This window comes from Oryx dammah, unplaced genomic scaffold, assembly GCF_014754425.2.
Source record: "Oryx dammah isolate SB20612 unplaced genomic scaffold, SCBI_Odam_1.1 HiC_scaffold_2, whole genome shotgun sequence".
In the NCBI taxonomy this organism is placed as follows: Eukaryota; Metazoa; Chordata; class Mammalia; order Artiodactyla; family Bovidae; genus Oryx; species Oryx dammah.
Genome location: NW_024070186.1, coordinates 179,437,376 through 179,452,470, shown reverse-complemented (window position 1 = coordinate 179,452,470; position 15,095 = coordinate 179,437,376). Strand labels below are relative to the sequence as shown.

The 15,095-nt window shown below is 37.9% G+C and overlaps 1 protein-coding gene across 9 annotated transcripts in view; it reads right to left on the bottom strand.

The window, feature by feature from the left end:
* Positions 1-15,095, bottom strand: part of TNRC6A (trinucleotide repeat containing adaptor 6A) — a 224,131-nt gene that overhangs the window by 66,430 nt on the left and 142,606 nt on the right. For 4 of the 9 annotated variants that reach the window (XR_005724132.1, XM_040257961.1, XM_040257992.1 and 1 more), the window contains exon 1: positions 5,857-8,374. Coding sequence is in view for 8 of the 9 variants with exons in the window: in XM_040257961.1 (XP_040113895.1) it covers positions 5,857-6,003 (147 nt within the window). In the remaining variant the exon portion in view is untranslated. Of the gene's footprint in view, positions 1-5,856; positions 8,375-10,613; positions 14,937-15,095 lie in introns of those variants that run through there. The other 5 variants (XM_040257979.1, XM_040257970.1, XM_040258010.1 and 2 more) reach the window with 2 other exon arrangements.

The window sequence follows — 15,095 nt, the reverse complement described above, 5'->3', positions numbered from 1 at the left end:
AAATAGCAATATTTTGGATATATTGGGTTACATAATATATATTAAAATTAACTTCAACAATTTGTTTTTATTTTGAAATGACTCTGTCATTTAAACTGTCTAGGTCTAAGTTTCCTAATCCCTCAAATGGATGAGGAGGGGAAAAAATATATATATATATATATGTACTGCTTACCTTTCCAGGGCTCTCATGAGGCTCAAGTAAAATATAAATCTTTTCTGGATAAATAATACTATTCAAACGTGAGGTAGCATTGTGGATCTTGTACAACAGAACTAAACGATTCAGCAAACTGAGAAGCGAAAGTATTTCTATTTTGAATATTGTTTTCTTAAAAAACAAAAAAACCTGAGCTGCGATCCCGCAAGCAATTAGCACCACTGTCTCCGTTTATCAGGGAAGACAAGGGGCAGACACGCCAGGGCCGTGCCAGCTGTTTTCTTTCTGTCAGGCTCTGCACCACTTGCCCCAGCTCCTCGACCCTGAAGTGCGCCTCAGTGGTTAAGAAGCCCAGTTGCCTCGTTTCCACTCCTGGCTTCACCATGAACAGGGTAACCCTGGTCAAAATTAGTTAACTTCTCTAAAGCTTGGTTTCCTCATCTATAAGACAGGAACAAAAGCACCTACCTCAGACTTGTTGTTAGCCTAAAAGGACTGAACTTATATAAAGAGCTCAGGGGGAAAAAGAGCAAGCGAGCACGTGGGGCAGCGCTGAGCATACAGAAAGCATTCGATAAACAGGACCGAGTGTGGCTACCGTCGGGCCCTACTCGCCCATGCTCTGGCTCCGTGCTCTCACACGTGGAAGGGATCTGACTCAAACTCACTCCCAGCTCCCAGGTCTTGCTTTTTTCCCTCTCTTTCAAATCACCTAAAATAGATTCCCAGTCTCAGAACAAAATGACGTTTGGGAGACATGACTAGTATATACTAAAATTTCCAAAGAGGAGGAATGAAATTGGAAGTTTTCTACACTTTATGTCTTATTTAAACTCAAAATGAATATATTAAATCCACAAAGCCTTTTATAAAAATCCCTTCAAGCTTTTAACACAGTAACAAAAATACTCATGAACACTGACTTTTACACATTCTCAACCAAAACATCCCGATTTGTTTTGGTGCTTCTCTCCTCCAACCCTCAACCATGATATGCTTTCTAGGAACTATAATTACATGTTTAAAGTAAAGTTGATACTAAATTATCCCTCTATAATTAACCTGTTTCTCATCCTCCTTTTTTCTTCTCACTACATTTCCCTTAAGATTCCTGCTAGAAATTTCTTCTAAAACCAGAAACGAGAGAAATTCATCCTAGCTACCTACTGCCACTATTGTTGCCCTTAAGTACAGAAACTACATTCCTGTGCTGTAGCAAATTATTTTCTGAGCCTAGAATCAGAAGATAAGCAAATAGCCATAATTCTTTGATGTGAAATAGAAGGCTTAAAAAAAAATCATCTGGTCATTGATTTCTGTTATTAACTAGAGATGTACTGGGACTGAAATATAATAAAAACCATGCAATTGTGTGTAAACAAACTTTATAGAGGAATTTAAAATATTTAAATTGATACTTAACTAATAGACAAAATTAGAAAAACTATCATAGTATAAATAGTATAGTGAGCTTTGTCTGATTGTTTATGTAAGGAATTACATTATCTAGTTTTTCATTTAAAATAGAAACTAACTCGAGGTCTGAATTTGAAGTTCTTTTAAATTTAAATTGCCACAGCGGCAATTAGGAACTGTTAAATCTGTTTTCTGTATTCACGGGATAAAGATTTATTAAATACTTTATAACAACTATCATATTATTTCCAGCTTTAAAGTTCACCTTTGGTTGGTAAAAAATAAAAGTACAAGATAATGTTCTGTACCAAAAGGATAAAGCCATGGCACCGAGTTTTGGAAAACCACCAGCTGGGGGAAACAGAAGATTTCAATTCTATTCTTATTCCATCACTCTGATTGTGATACTTAACTCATTTTAATGCTTGTGGTTCCTTACACATAAACTCACTGAATTAAAACAGATAGTATCTAAAATCTTTTTCAGAAACAAAAATATGTAGTCTTTTAAAAAGCGTACACAGATTACGTAAAACAGACAGATTGTTTCTACCATAGTGAATTCATGTTTTCAACATTTATATAAATGGACTCATCTCCCTGACTTATGGAGATGTCTGTCATCTACCTGGATACACCTGCTGGCTCCTACTACAGCCAAAGACAAGCTTAAGGAAATGCAGAATTCCTGTGACTCACGATCTTTCATATGGGCTGTAAGTGTGCCAACTTGGGAGGTTTTCCCTTTTGTTTTGTTTTTAAAGAGCTATTTGGTAACAGCCTACAGAAACACCAGCTGTCCTCATTTCACCAATGGGTTGTATTCAAATTCAGTTGTAAGCCAGTTATGTGGAATTCAGAGAACAGTCTTATTTACAGTGCCAGTTTAGTCTACCAAGCTTAACACTTATTAGCAGTATTAAATATTCTTTATATTATGTTCAATCCCTAGATACTACTGTGTATACAGAATACATAGGAATACCCTATCAAAGCTGAAGATCTGATGAAAGGGAAAAAACCCTCCTCACATCTCTAAGCCTCTGATGGTGGTTTCAGTGGGACACAGCTGGGGTGCGCGATGAACCATACTGTGAGGCAGAGACGCAGCCGTGAAGAGCATGAAGATCTGTCGCTTCAGATTTTGTGAGGGGCCAAATGTCACAAAAATCATCATTCGTGCGTTAAAGATACTGACTTTGTGATCCAGATTTGGGGATGAAGAATGTAGAGGTAAACTTCAACAACTAGAGTCATTATTTAAATATGTGACAACTTTAAAATTATACTCACATTACAGATTTTAAAAATACAGTATTTAAAATCTTAAAAGTTCTCATTACAGGAAAAAAAATACGATTAGCTAGACTTCTTATGGTGATCATTGCACAATAGACACAAATACTGAATCATTATGCTGTATGCACGAAACTACTAAAAGTTACCAAGTGGCGCTAGTGGTAAAGAACCCACCTGCCAATGCAGGGGACATAAGAGACTCGGGCTCGACCCCTGGCTCAGAAAGGTGCCCCAGAGGAGGAAAGGGCAACCTACTCCAGCATTCGGGCCTGGAGAATTCCATGGACAGGAGAATTTGGTGGGATACAGTCCATGGGGTCAGCACACACTAAAATGCTGTATGTCAACTACTCCTTAATTAAAAAAAAAAAAAAAAAAAAAAACACCACAGAATATTTAAAGAAATCATTTCAGTAACTCCTCCCTTTCTTAGAATTTCCTCAGAAATCACAGTAAATTCCAAATTAACCTGTTTCATTATACAATAAGGCCTCTTCTCTTGTCATTTCACATACATCCTAAACTTACCAGCTAAATACTGAACTCTAGAAGCAGGGATCAATATGGCCTAATGCCATCACTCAGATGCTTGACAAACTAATGATTCTACACAAAGTGCACCCTAGCATCTTTCTCAATAAATCTCAAGTTTCTTAAGACTCTCTTTTTTTAAGTAATTGGCCTTCAAACAAGAGTATGATAAGCCTTCCTCCCAACTTTAGATTTAGAGATACAACTTTTTTCATAACAAATCCTGAGCAAAGACTGATCAATTGCAAAAACTGTCCTATACCAGCAGGCCTCTGACAGAGGCCTAAGGCATCACCAATGCCAAAACTCTGTATACGAGAAACCATCCCAAACCTTACCTACCAACTACCAACGCGTCTTTCCCCCTCACTCCTGGGTAACCAAAGGCCAATAATAAGGGTTATTAAATCAACTCATCTCATCACTTACTCATCCTCAGTGCTCTGTACTCTCTCCTTCTCCAGTTTACTGGCTTCACCATAACCCAGACTCTGTAGTCCACAACTGAATTATATTTCTTTTCCCCTTTCTGTGTATCCCCCAACCTGGTTAAACTTCTCCTAAGATTCCCTGGTGGCTCAGACGGTAAAGTGTCTGCCTACCATGTGGGAAAGCAGGTTCAATCCGTGGATCGGGAAGATCCTCTGGAGAAGAAAATGGCAACCCACTCCAGTAATCTTGCCTGGAAAATCCCACGGACAGATGAGCGGGGTAGGCTGCAGTCCATGGGGTTGCAAAGAGTCAGACACGAATGAGCAACTTCATTTTCACTTTCAAGATGTATTTAGCCACTCAATCTAGAACCTAAGGGTCAATCTAAATTACTCCTCCTTCATATCCTTTAAACAAATTTTATGGATGCTTTTAATAGTCCCTTCACTATTATCACAGTCTCTAGCTTCTACCCAACCCAATTCTACACTTGGTCAAGGTTCTAAATACAGTTCTAAAACTGAAAATTTTATGTCACTCTACTAAAACATCTTGGTCACCCAATGGTCAAAATGAAAGAAGTGCCAACAGCTATGACCAGCCTCTCCAGTCTCGTCCCCTGACATTTCTACACCTGGCTTCATTTCCACACTTGGCTCCTTTCCTACCACCCCTTTCAATCAAAACCCACACTTTAACCCATACATGCTATGGACAATTAATTCTCAGTTACTGCAGGAACCATTTTCCATTCTGCTGCTCATTCACTTGGTTCATTTCTATTCTAAGAAAATTCCCCTGTCTCTCTACCCCATTTCAGGCTGAGTTAAACACTTCTCTCCGTGCTTCAGTAGCTCCCTACCTGCCATAGTTTGGCACCTAAGTTTTTCCCTACTAAAAAATGGGGAGATAATTCTGTTACTATAGTCTAAATCCAGTTGCTACTACAAAAAGGTATATATTTAAAACTTAAAGTCATAACTTTTCATTAGAATATAGAAGTGTAATAGTATCTTCATTGGGTCTTTAAGAACATTTTTAAGGTCCTTGAAACAATATAGTAGGAGATGAGTGCCCAGCTCAGTTAACTGTCATCAGCCTCCACTATTAATCTGTAAAATTCTTTACAGCCATCTTTTATTTTTCTGCCATTTGTGTTGCTTTGATTTAGTTTTTAATTAATGTACTGGCTAAAGATTTTTTGCAGCAATTATGTCTTAGGCTTATTTTTAAATATCCTTTGATTACAGAAGGATACCATGAGAAAACTTTTTTTTTAGGTAATGAAACATATGTTTCTTGATTATGACAGTGGTGATATGACTCTAAGCATGCTTCACAACACAGAACTGTACACCAAGAAGTGAAAATTTTACTGTATGTAAAATTTTATAATAATAATATTATAATAAAAATAAATTTTAAAGTAAAGAAAATACATATATACCCTAACAAAACCTGCAAATTAAAAAAAAAATGAGCCTAAGTACTAAATCAACAGGGAAAAGAAAACTGACACTATCTCCTATTATATTTATTACTACTTCCATTATTATTTCCTATTACATATATGTATTACATTATCTTATTTAATTCAACTCTCATTTTACAAAACATAAGGAAACTAAGGCCAGAGAGGCTAAATAAAGTTGAAGGCCACAACCTTCTGTTTGCTATGTGGAAGAGCCAGACTTCAATTCCTCTCTAGAAAGCTACAAATTCCATGCTCTTCTCAGTATAAAATGATGTTAAGTATTATGAAAACCTAGGAACACCTAATTCAAAAATAAAGACCTATGAAAGGACTTACCTTTGAAAAAAATTATTGGCAAGATCACATAACTGTGCATTAAATTATACACACATTACTATTTATGCATATTCAAAGACATTGAATATTAAAATGAAACACCTGAAGTTAAAACATTAAATCAAATGCTTTAAGTAATCCAGTAAGAGTAATTTCTTTTTAAATCTATGTTTGCTTAATATAAGTAATTAGTTTATACATATACTACCTTCTTTTGAGCAGCTTCCTTCTTTTTCTTGTCGTCTTTTTTCTTTTTCTTTTCTTCCATCAACTGTTCTTCTTCTTGCACTAAATCCCTGAACCACACAGTTGCAATTAACTTTCCCAAAATGAATGAATAACAGTAATGTTGCATATAGATTCATTTTCACTCTTATTAGAAGATATGGCAAATTATTCATTTACCATTCATTAATATAAAACACAACTTTAAACCTCAATCTAAGTATACAGCCACTGAACAGTACTTTTCTTTAGTAAGTCACAAGTAGTAGAGCTTCAATGTTATAGTAAGGAAGATAACCTAAAGTTAGCAAATTTTACATTGGCAAACAACAACTCCCTCCAATTCTAGAATGTAAACAACATCTCATGAGCAGAGTTATCTTGTTTCAGTAGCTAATGGCAATGCCTGGAACCACCCCCCCCACCCAACCCTCTCCAGACCAGTATCTGGCATATTTTCAGCTTTCCTTGCTCTAAAAAGCTTTATACTTATTTTTCCCCCGAACTTTAAACTTTTTATTTTGTACTGGGGTACAGCCAATTAACAATGTTGTGGTAGTTTCAGGTGAACAGTGAAGGAACTCAGCCATACATATACACTTATCCATTCTCCCCCAAACTCCCCTCCACCATCCAGGCTGCCACATAACATTGAGCAGAGTTCCATGTGCTATACAGTAGGTCCTTGTTCATTATCTATTTTGAATACAGAAATGTGTGCATGACCTTCCCAAACGTCTAACTATCCCTTCCCCTCTGGCAACCGTAAGTTCTAAGTCTGTGAGTCTCTTTCTGTTTTCATACCTATTTTTAGAACACAACTTATTCATAAAAGATGACTTGTATTTTAGCATTATACTAACTTCATACCCTATAAACATTCAAAACTATTCTATCAACACTTGGGAAACAATCCATAATGCACTAATGTAATTTTTTTTCAGTTCTTAAAATCAGAAATGTTCAAATTTGGAAATAGAACTTTTGGCTCAGTTTTTCAAGATGAATGGGCAAATGTGTTTGTCTCCTCCTTTCTGCTCTCACTCACCAAAATGATAGGGGAAAAGGTACTAAATCTACTCACAGCTGATGAATAAACAAGCTCAAAGGAAGCTACACTCTAAGAATAAACACAGAGAAGTCTTAAATGGCTTTATGTCCCATCCTCTGGTGCAGCTCCAGAGAGGCTCCAAGATTAGAGCTGGCTGAGCATAAACAGGCATGGAATAAAGGCTGCATAAGGAATAGAAAGGCCCCAACCATTCAACAACTCCCATCCAGTCTGCATTCCTGGATGGCTACACGGCCGCAGATAGCAAATGAATTCAAATTCAGCCTATAACCAAAAAAAAAAAAAAAAAAAAAAAACAACACTGAAGTAAAGTCAACACCCTTCATACATACAGGGCTCCCTATCAACATTCCTCCAGCCCTTTCAATGTAGAGGGCTACTGGGTAATAAAATCTACACAAAATTGGAGGAAACATACTCGTTACCTACATTAATTACTCTAGTGTCTAGAACCTAAATCTTCATTCATAATATCAACAGACAACCAAAAATCACAAGACACCTAAAGAAAATCAACACACAAAGGAAAAGTACCTAATTCTGCCCTTGAGGAAGATTTCCAGTGGGGTCATTATCAATACCAGGCAGAGATGGTTCAAGGAACAGGAACTAGACACTTGGAAAAGTGTAAAATAATTCATTAAGGCTGGAATGCATATGGCAATGGGGATGCAATAGAAGATAAAATGAGAAAACAGAGACAAATACGTAAGAAACTAGAACGGGCGCTACAGGTACACTCACACTGAGATTACCCAAAACTTAAACTGGCTCTGTTGACGGAAGAAATTGAGAGGAGCTGTAGGGAGATGGTGAAAAACAAAGAGTGACATTATGTAAAACTAATGATAATTTAGTAAAGCTAAGTTTACAACTGCTAAAATCAGAAGTTAGAAGAAGAGGATGATAACTGTTGCTGTCTTTCATTTCATTTTGTTCAAAGTAGCACTGTCTAGTGGCTGATCAAGCCAAGTGTAACCATGATTTACTCTCTAGCATTCTGTGTCAGGGAGGCAATAAAAATGAGCAAGCTTGCACACTATAATCCTAGAAGTCAAGGCCTGATATAGCTACAGCATAAGAGAAAAACAAGCATTTTAGTAAACAAAGGCAAATAAATTTCATCACTGTCATCTTACTCAACCAAAGCTGTTTACTAGCTCTACAGACTTAAAACTCTTTCAGCACTAAGAAGAAACTGGGGATAAATTACCATGTGCATCAGTTTCATCACCTTTTTAAAAGGTTTCAATGAAGAATGCTTTATTAACACATTTGAGTAAGTACTCAAATGGCTAGTTAGGAACCCTTCTCACTCGTTCTCAGTGGTATCTCGAAGACTGTATTCATTCAACTTTTAAGATATTTAGGGTCGCTTCCCTGGTGGCTCAGAGGTTAAAGTGTCTGCGTGCAATGTGGGAGACCCGGTTCGATCCCTGGGTTGGGAAGATCCTCTGGTGGCAGCCCATGCCAGTATTCTTGCCTGGAGAATCCCATGGATGGAGGAGCCTGGTAGGCTATGGTCCACGGGGTTGCAAAGAGTTGGACACAACTGAGCGACTTCACTTCACTTCACATGCAGAAACATCAGGAATCGTTAGCATTTGCTCTTTGTGTTTGCCTGTGAGTTGTAGACAAGTCCTTGTTCTGTAATTTTACTCTATAGGATGTTTCTTTACTATTCACCTGGAATTTTTTTCATCCTTCTCAAACTTCATTTTGAAGACCTTTTGATGACATTAGCAAGGGTTCTGCAGACCAAAAAGACCTCTTTATTACTTAAAAGATGAACCATTTTTCCTCATGAAAATATTACAGTATCAGTAGACACCAGAAGCATTAAGAGAAACAAAAGTTCTCTTCAAAATCGTCATTACAGCCAACTAACCCTACTTTTCCTACGTCTCCTTCAGAAAGCCAACTGGAAAACACACACACACACACGGCCACAACCACCTGTGCCCAAAGACTAACTTCCAGAATTTAAATGCTAACAAAATTCATTCAAAATATGAGTTTATCATTCGCCTTATTTATCAAAAGGAATAAGAGTTGATGGATTTGATAGGTCTACATCGTCCATCATATTTGATATGCGCTCCACAAAGAGAACAGTCCAGTCAGCAAAATCATTCTCCCCTTAAAAGTTAGCAGCAGGACATCTCAAAATGCAAGTTCTGGGTCTAGAAATGAGAACAAACCTGAGTGATTAGAATGTTACAGTGACTATGCTGGGCATTTTATGGATATTTTCCCATTTGTCACTTTTTTAAAATGTTAGGGACAGATTTCCCTTCTATAGATAAACTGTAGCTCAGAAAGGTTAAGGAACTTATCCAAGGTCATACAACTAGTATGGAGTGGGGTCAGGACTCCAGTTAGGTTCTCAAAGCCATGGTCTTCCCTTTTCCCTACACCCTGCTGCTGCTGCTGCTAAGGCGCTTCAGTCGTGTCCAACTCTGTGTGACCCCATAGACAGCAGCCCACTAGGCTTCTCTGTCCCTGGGATTCTCCAGGCAAGAACACTGGAGTGGGTTGCCATTTCCTTGTCCAATGCATGAAAGTGAAAAGTGAAAGGGAAGTCGCTCAGTCGTGCCCGACTCTTAGCGACCCCATGGACTGCAGCCTACCAGGCTCTTCTGTCCATGGGATTTTCCAGGCAAGAGTACTGGAGTGGGGTCCCATTGCCTTCTCCGCCCCTACACCCTAATACTTCTCAAAGTCAAGTACCAGTACTCTTTTCAGAAGCAACAGAGTTTTCTTTAAATGGGTTAAGTGAGATGACATCTCACTTTTTTCTTCAGACTGTGTGCATACACAATTCTTTTTATTTCCTTCCACCTTTTGTAAGAACACTTCAAAAAGAATGTATTGGGTTGGCCAAAAAGTTCCTTCAGATTTTAAGTAAAAGACACATTTTTCATTTCACCAAGAATTTTACTGACCAGTGTATTTACTATTTTATTCCACTACCTTCTGCCATTTTTCAAGGCAACTTCATAATCCCATCTTCCCAAAACTTTTCTTCTTTTTGAGCAAAGAACTGTTCCAGGTACCTTTTACAGTCTTCCAGGGAAGTGAAATTTTTTCACAAAGAGAATTTTGTAAAGACCAAAATAAAAGGAACTTGAAGGTGCAGTGTTTGATGAATATGGCAGATGAGTCAGAACTTTCCAGACAAGTTGTACATGGTTATCAAAGAAACATGTGGTTTTGTGTTACCCTAATGGAAGATTCTGAGTTTTCTGTTGACTAATTCTGCACACTTTCTGTCAAAAGCTCCTTTCAGTTAGTCTAACTGGGAGCAGTTAGGCTTCCCTGGTGGCTCAGAGATAAAAAAAATCTGCCTGCCAATGCAGGAGATGCAGATTCGATCACTGGGTTGGAAAGATTCCCTGAAGGAAAGGACAACCTGCTCCAGTATTCTTGCCTGGAAAATCCCATGGACACGACAGAGGACCCTGGCGGGCAAGCTTCCATGAAGTTGCGAGAGACATGACTTAATGACTAAAACAACAACTGGGAGCAGCACTTGTTGGAATTAACTGCTTGGTTTTCCAAAAGGAGCTCATAATAGAGGACTCCTTTCCAATCCCACCATAAACAAATCACCTTCTCTGGATGAAGACCAGCCTTTGGTGTGGCTGGGGGTGGTTCATGTTGCTTACCCAATGATCTCTTCTAGTCCACATTATTGTACAGTATCCACTTTTCATCGCCCACCACAATTTCTTTTAAAAAACAGGACATTTTCATTACATCTAAGTAGAGAATTGCACGCAGAAATATGGTCAAGGTTTTTTTCACTTAACTTGTGTAGAATTCAAACATCAGAGTGATTAACACAGTCACGGCGGTGTGACTGATTTTCAATGCTCGATTTGGATATTTTGAGTATACTGGTTATCTCCCACATGGTATAGCACTGATTGTTCTCAATGTCTTGATTTGATCACTATCAACTTCAACCAGTACTGGAGTGTGGAGCGTCATCCAGTGACAAATTTCCAGCATGAGAAACTTTACAAACCACTCTTGACACATTAGATCAATCACAGCACCTTCTCCATGCACCGCACAAATCTTTTTTGCATTTCGGTTTTTTACCTTTCTTGAAATAATAAACTATAATATGCTAAAAGCATTGCATTTTCTTCCATCTTCAATATTAAAATGGCTACACAAAACTCACCAATGGTGATAAGTCTTTTTTTTTTTTTAATGCACATTGATAGGACAGCTGTCACAACAGACTCTTACAAAACTGTTTCCAATGAAGTTAAAGACAATTAAGAGCTATTAGAACCACTGTACAGGAAACTGAACGAACATTTTGGCCAACCCCATAGTACAGGAAACTCAAAGTACTGGAGTTCCAAACACTATGCAAGTATAATCAGGAGTAAGAACAGCAAAAGATTCAATGACAAAGACCGAACAGCCACTGGTTTTAACAAGAGGGGACCAAGCACGGGTGATATTTAAGAGAGCAATTTTAGTATTTTTTATTTTGTGAAAGTTTGTGGGAGGGCAACGTGGGACAAACAACTAGTGAAGAGCTAAAAGGTCCATGTTTGAGGAGTTCAAGTGTTTTCCTTTTTTTAGACAGAGAAACATGGAGGTAGCTAAAAAGCTTTCAGAAGTGAGCAATAATGCTTGCCCTTAAAAAAACACACTCATGAAAAATTCAAGGTGCCTGACAGTACAGGAGAGGCTGTGTATTCATATTCGCCTGTATGTGTATAAAATGAGTCTAAAAGAACACCTAAGGAACCCAAGGTAACTGGGGGGAGGGGACAGAAGAAACTCGGCATATGGGGGAAGGGAGACCTCAACATATAAACCTTTTCATTCAATATTTTAAGTTTCTCAGCCATGTGAGTAAGTATTCAAAAACTTAAATATTAAAAGTTTTCCAGTATGAATATTAAATTTCAATATTTAAACAGTAAAAGGCTGTTCTCTGTTTCTGGTTTGCTGGGAGATCCAGTCATGAGTGCATGCTATATTCTGTTAAAATTCTTTTCTGTCTCTACTGAAATGGTTATAGAATTCCTGACTTTTGATCACTGATATGATTAACTCTGTAGATGGATCTTCTAGTATTGAACCAAGCTTTGCGTTTCCTAATATAAAGCCAACTCAATACGTTTTTTTCCAAAATAAATTGCTGGGTTTTCTTTCTAATAAAAGGCAAAAAAAAACTATATTAATTTCACTGGTAAAAATGATCAGGGATAATAATATCCAGTGCTGGCAAAAATGAGAAATTAAGAGGTTCTCTCTTATATTAATGCAGAAATTACTATAACCTTTTGCAGAATATTATGGTAACAGTTTTAATAATTAAAGTTACACATAATCTGAGACTTCCCTAATGGTCCTTCCAGTGGTTAAGAATTCGAGCTTTTACTGCAGGAGTCATGGTTCAATCCCCAGTTGAGGGAAAGTAAGATCCTCCATGCCATGCGGTGCAGCCAATAAATAAATAAAGTTACACATAATCTAACCAGCCATCCCATGCTTCAGAATGTATCTTACAGTAATAAACCACTAGTACACGCCATACGCATATGAGCGGAAAACTGAAATGTCCGTCAGTAAAGAGATGGCTCTATAATAGCATAGCATATTGCACTGAAAATAAGTTGACCTGTTTGTTGATTTGAAGGAATGTCCCTAACATTGTTAAATGAAAAAAAGCAATTTGTAAAACTGTGAACAAGGTTAGCTCGTATTTTTTAAAAGTTGTCTGTCTGTTTTGTATACCCTCCTGAACTAGGAACATCAGAGGAACCTCACAACTGAACCTATTTATAGGAATTGTTAAGTTTTTTTTTAAAGAAAACCCCTATTTAAAATATTATGGTAAACATGCCCTATTTTTGTAAATTAGTACCAAAAATGAATGCTTTTAAAAACACCATGTCTAGGATTTGCTTTCACTACTCTAGGCTGCACTCCATCCTCCCAAAAATAGGAAAAGAGAAAAAATGAAACAAGATTGACAACAAGCCTCCACTCAAATGAGAAAGGCAGCAAGAGACAGATAAAAGGAGATGAGCCTGTGAACCAAGAATCTTGGGAAGACAAAGGGCAAGACAAGTGTCTTTAACGGCAACAAGTCTGGGATCCAGAAGGCCCTTCCTGGACCTGATTCTTGATTGTCATTCCCAACATGAATATCATTCAAAGCAATCACTTCCAAAGGATATTCCTGTAAACTGCTGTTGGACATGAACTAGCAAGGACCTCTGATGAACAACTTGGAAGGAGCTGTTAATAGTAAATTTTTAAACATCACTGATCAATTTCAATCGAAGCCTCTACAAAAGAAAATGTACAAAAATAGATATTGCAAAATAACAGACGAAAAATCAATCAACAGGGGAAAGTTAAACCATAATGAACTCAGATCATGAAACATTACACATTAATTAGTTTTTTTTTTTTTAAAAAAGAGGGGAGTTACAGATTTCCATGGTGTGCAGGAAAGAGTTATTATTAGCACAGCAGGTTGAGACTACTATCCTGAGAAAGGACTGCAAGACTGGCTCCTGACTCGGGTCAAGGTACTTGGATTTCAGGGAGGTTCCCACCAATCCCAAATCAACATACAAGCAACAGTTTTGCTAAAGGCCTACTTTGTTTTTGGCGGTTGGGAATTTTGGTACATATTAGGTAGAAGGTACCTAAAACTGTTGTTCAATATTGTTGTTCAATCATCAGTCGTGTCTGACTCTTTGCAACCCCATGAACTTTTTTTTAGGGGCTGGCTGCAGATGGTACCTACACAATCAGCCCCTAAAAAAAAAAAAAAAAACCCTACACACTGAATTTCTAATGAGCTTTCCTGACAGACACTTAACAAATGTCATAATTCGATGCTAGAGAAATTAAGCACATTCTATGTGGTGACATCACAGGGACAAAAATCTTGGAAGCTTGCTCCTAGTTTCCTCTGGATTTTGACCATTGTGCCTTTTCCCTTTACAGATTTTGTTTTGTATACTTTCATTCTTATGATTCACAGCCATGAGAATGACTATATGCTGAATCCTGCGAGCCTTCCTAGTGAATTGTTAAAACTGAAGATGACACTGGGGATCCCCCAACAAACATGGCTTTACAGAAAGATCTCTAAGACACACCACTGAGTTGGAAAAAAAAGGTCAAGATCCAGTTTACTGTGTATCATTTGTTAGAAAATCAAAAAGAAAATCCCATTTTAAAAAGTGCATATCCACAGCATAACAAAGAAGCAGACCCTCAAGGTACCTGGATGATCTGACTCTCTGCATCCAAAATTATTTAATAACAACCCACACAATGTTTAATCAATAAATCAGAAAGGATGTGCTTGGGGATTTCTGTAAGTCAAGCAGTTTGCTGTGTACTAGGAGAACTCAAGTAAAATTCATCATTTTTAAACTATAATTTTGTAGGAACAACAACTGAACACGCGTGAAATATGGAAACAAGAAATCGTCTGGTAGAGGCTATAAGCAAGTTTAGAAAAACAAGACGTGCGTATGAATTGTTACAGCTAAGGAAAGCTTCAGGGAGAATTAAGAAGTTGATCTGGGTCTTAAAGAAAAGTCAGGATTTCTGCAGAGCCAGAGGGGGGCTGTTTCAGGCAAGGGAGCACAAAAGGGCATGGACGCAGCAAAGCACGGAGACCTATTAGCATGGCAATATCCAGAGCCAGTAATGACTGGGTGGAAAAAGGGAGGAACAGCACTGGGTAGAAGCAGGAACAAACCTGCAACCGGGTGACAAGACTGTTGTAGTAATCCAAGTAGAAGTGCAATGTCCTGAACCATGAGGGCGGCAAGTGGAAATGAAAAGCAAAGAAGAAATCCAAGGCAATCGCAAGAAATTGAAACAGCTGATAATATCAATACGACTGACAAAAGAGAGATAGGCTAATGACACTCCAGACTGTAGAAAGCAAAAATTTCTCAACAGAAGCTCTGCTATTAGAAATGATAATACAGAAGTGATAAAAAGTGAAAATCACTCAGTCGGGTCCAACTCTGCGACCCCATGGATATACAGTCCATGGAATTCTCCAGGTCAGAATACTGAAGTGGGTAGCCTTTCCCCTTTTCAGGGGATCTCCCCAACCCAGGGATCAAACCCAGGTCTCC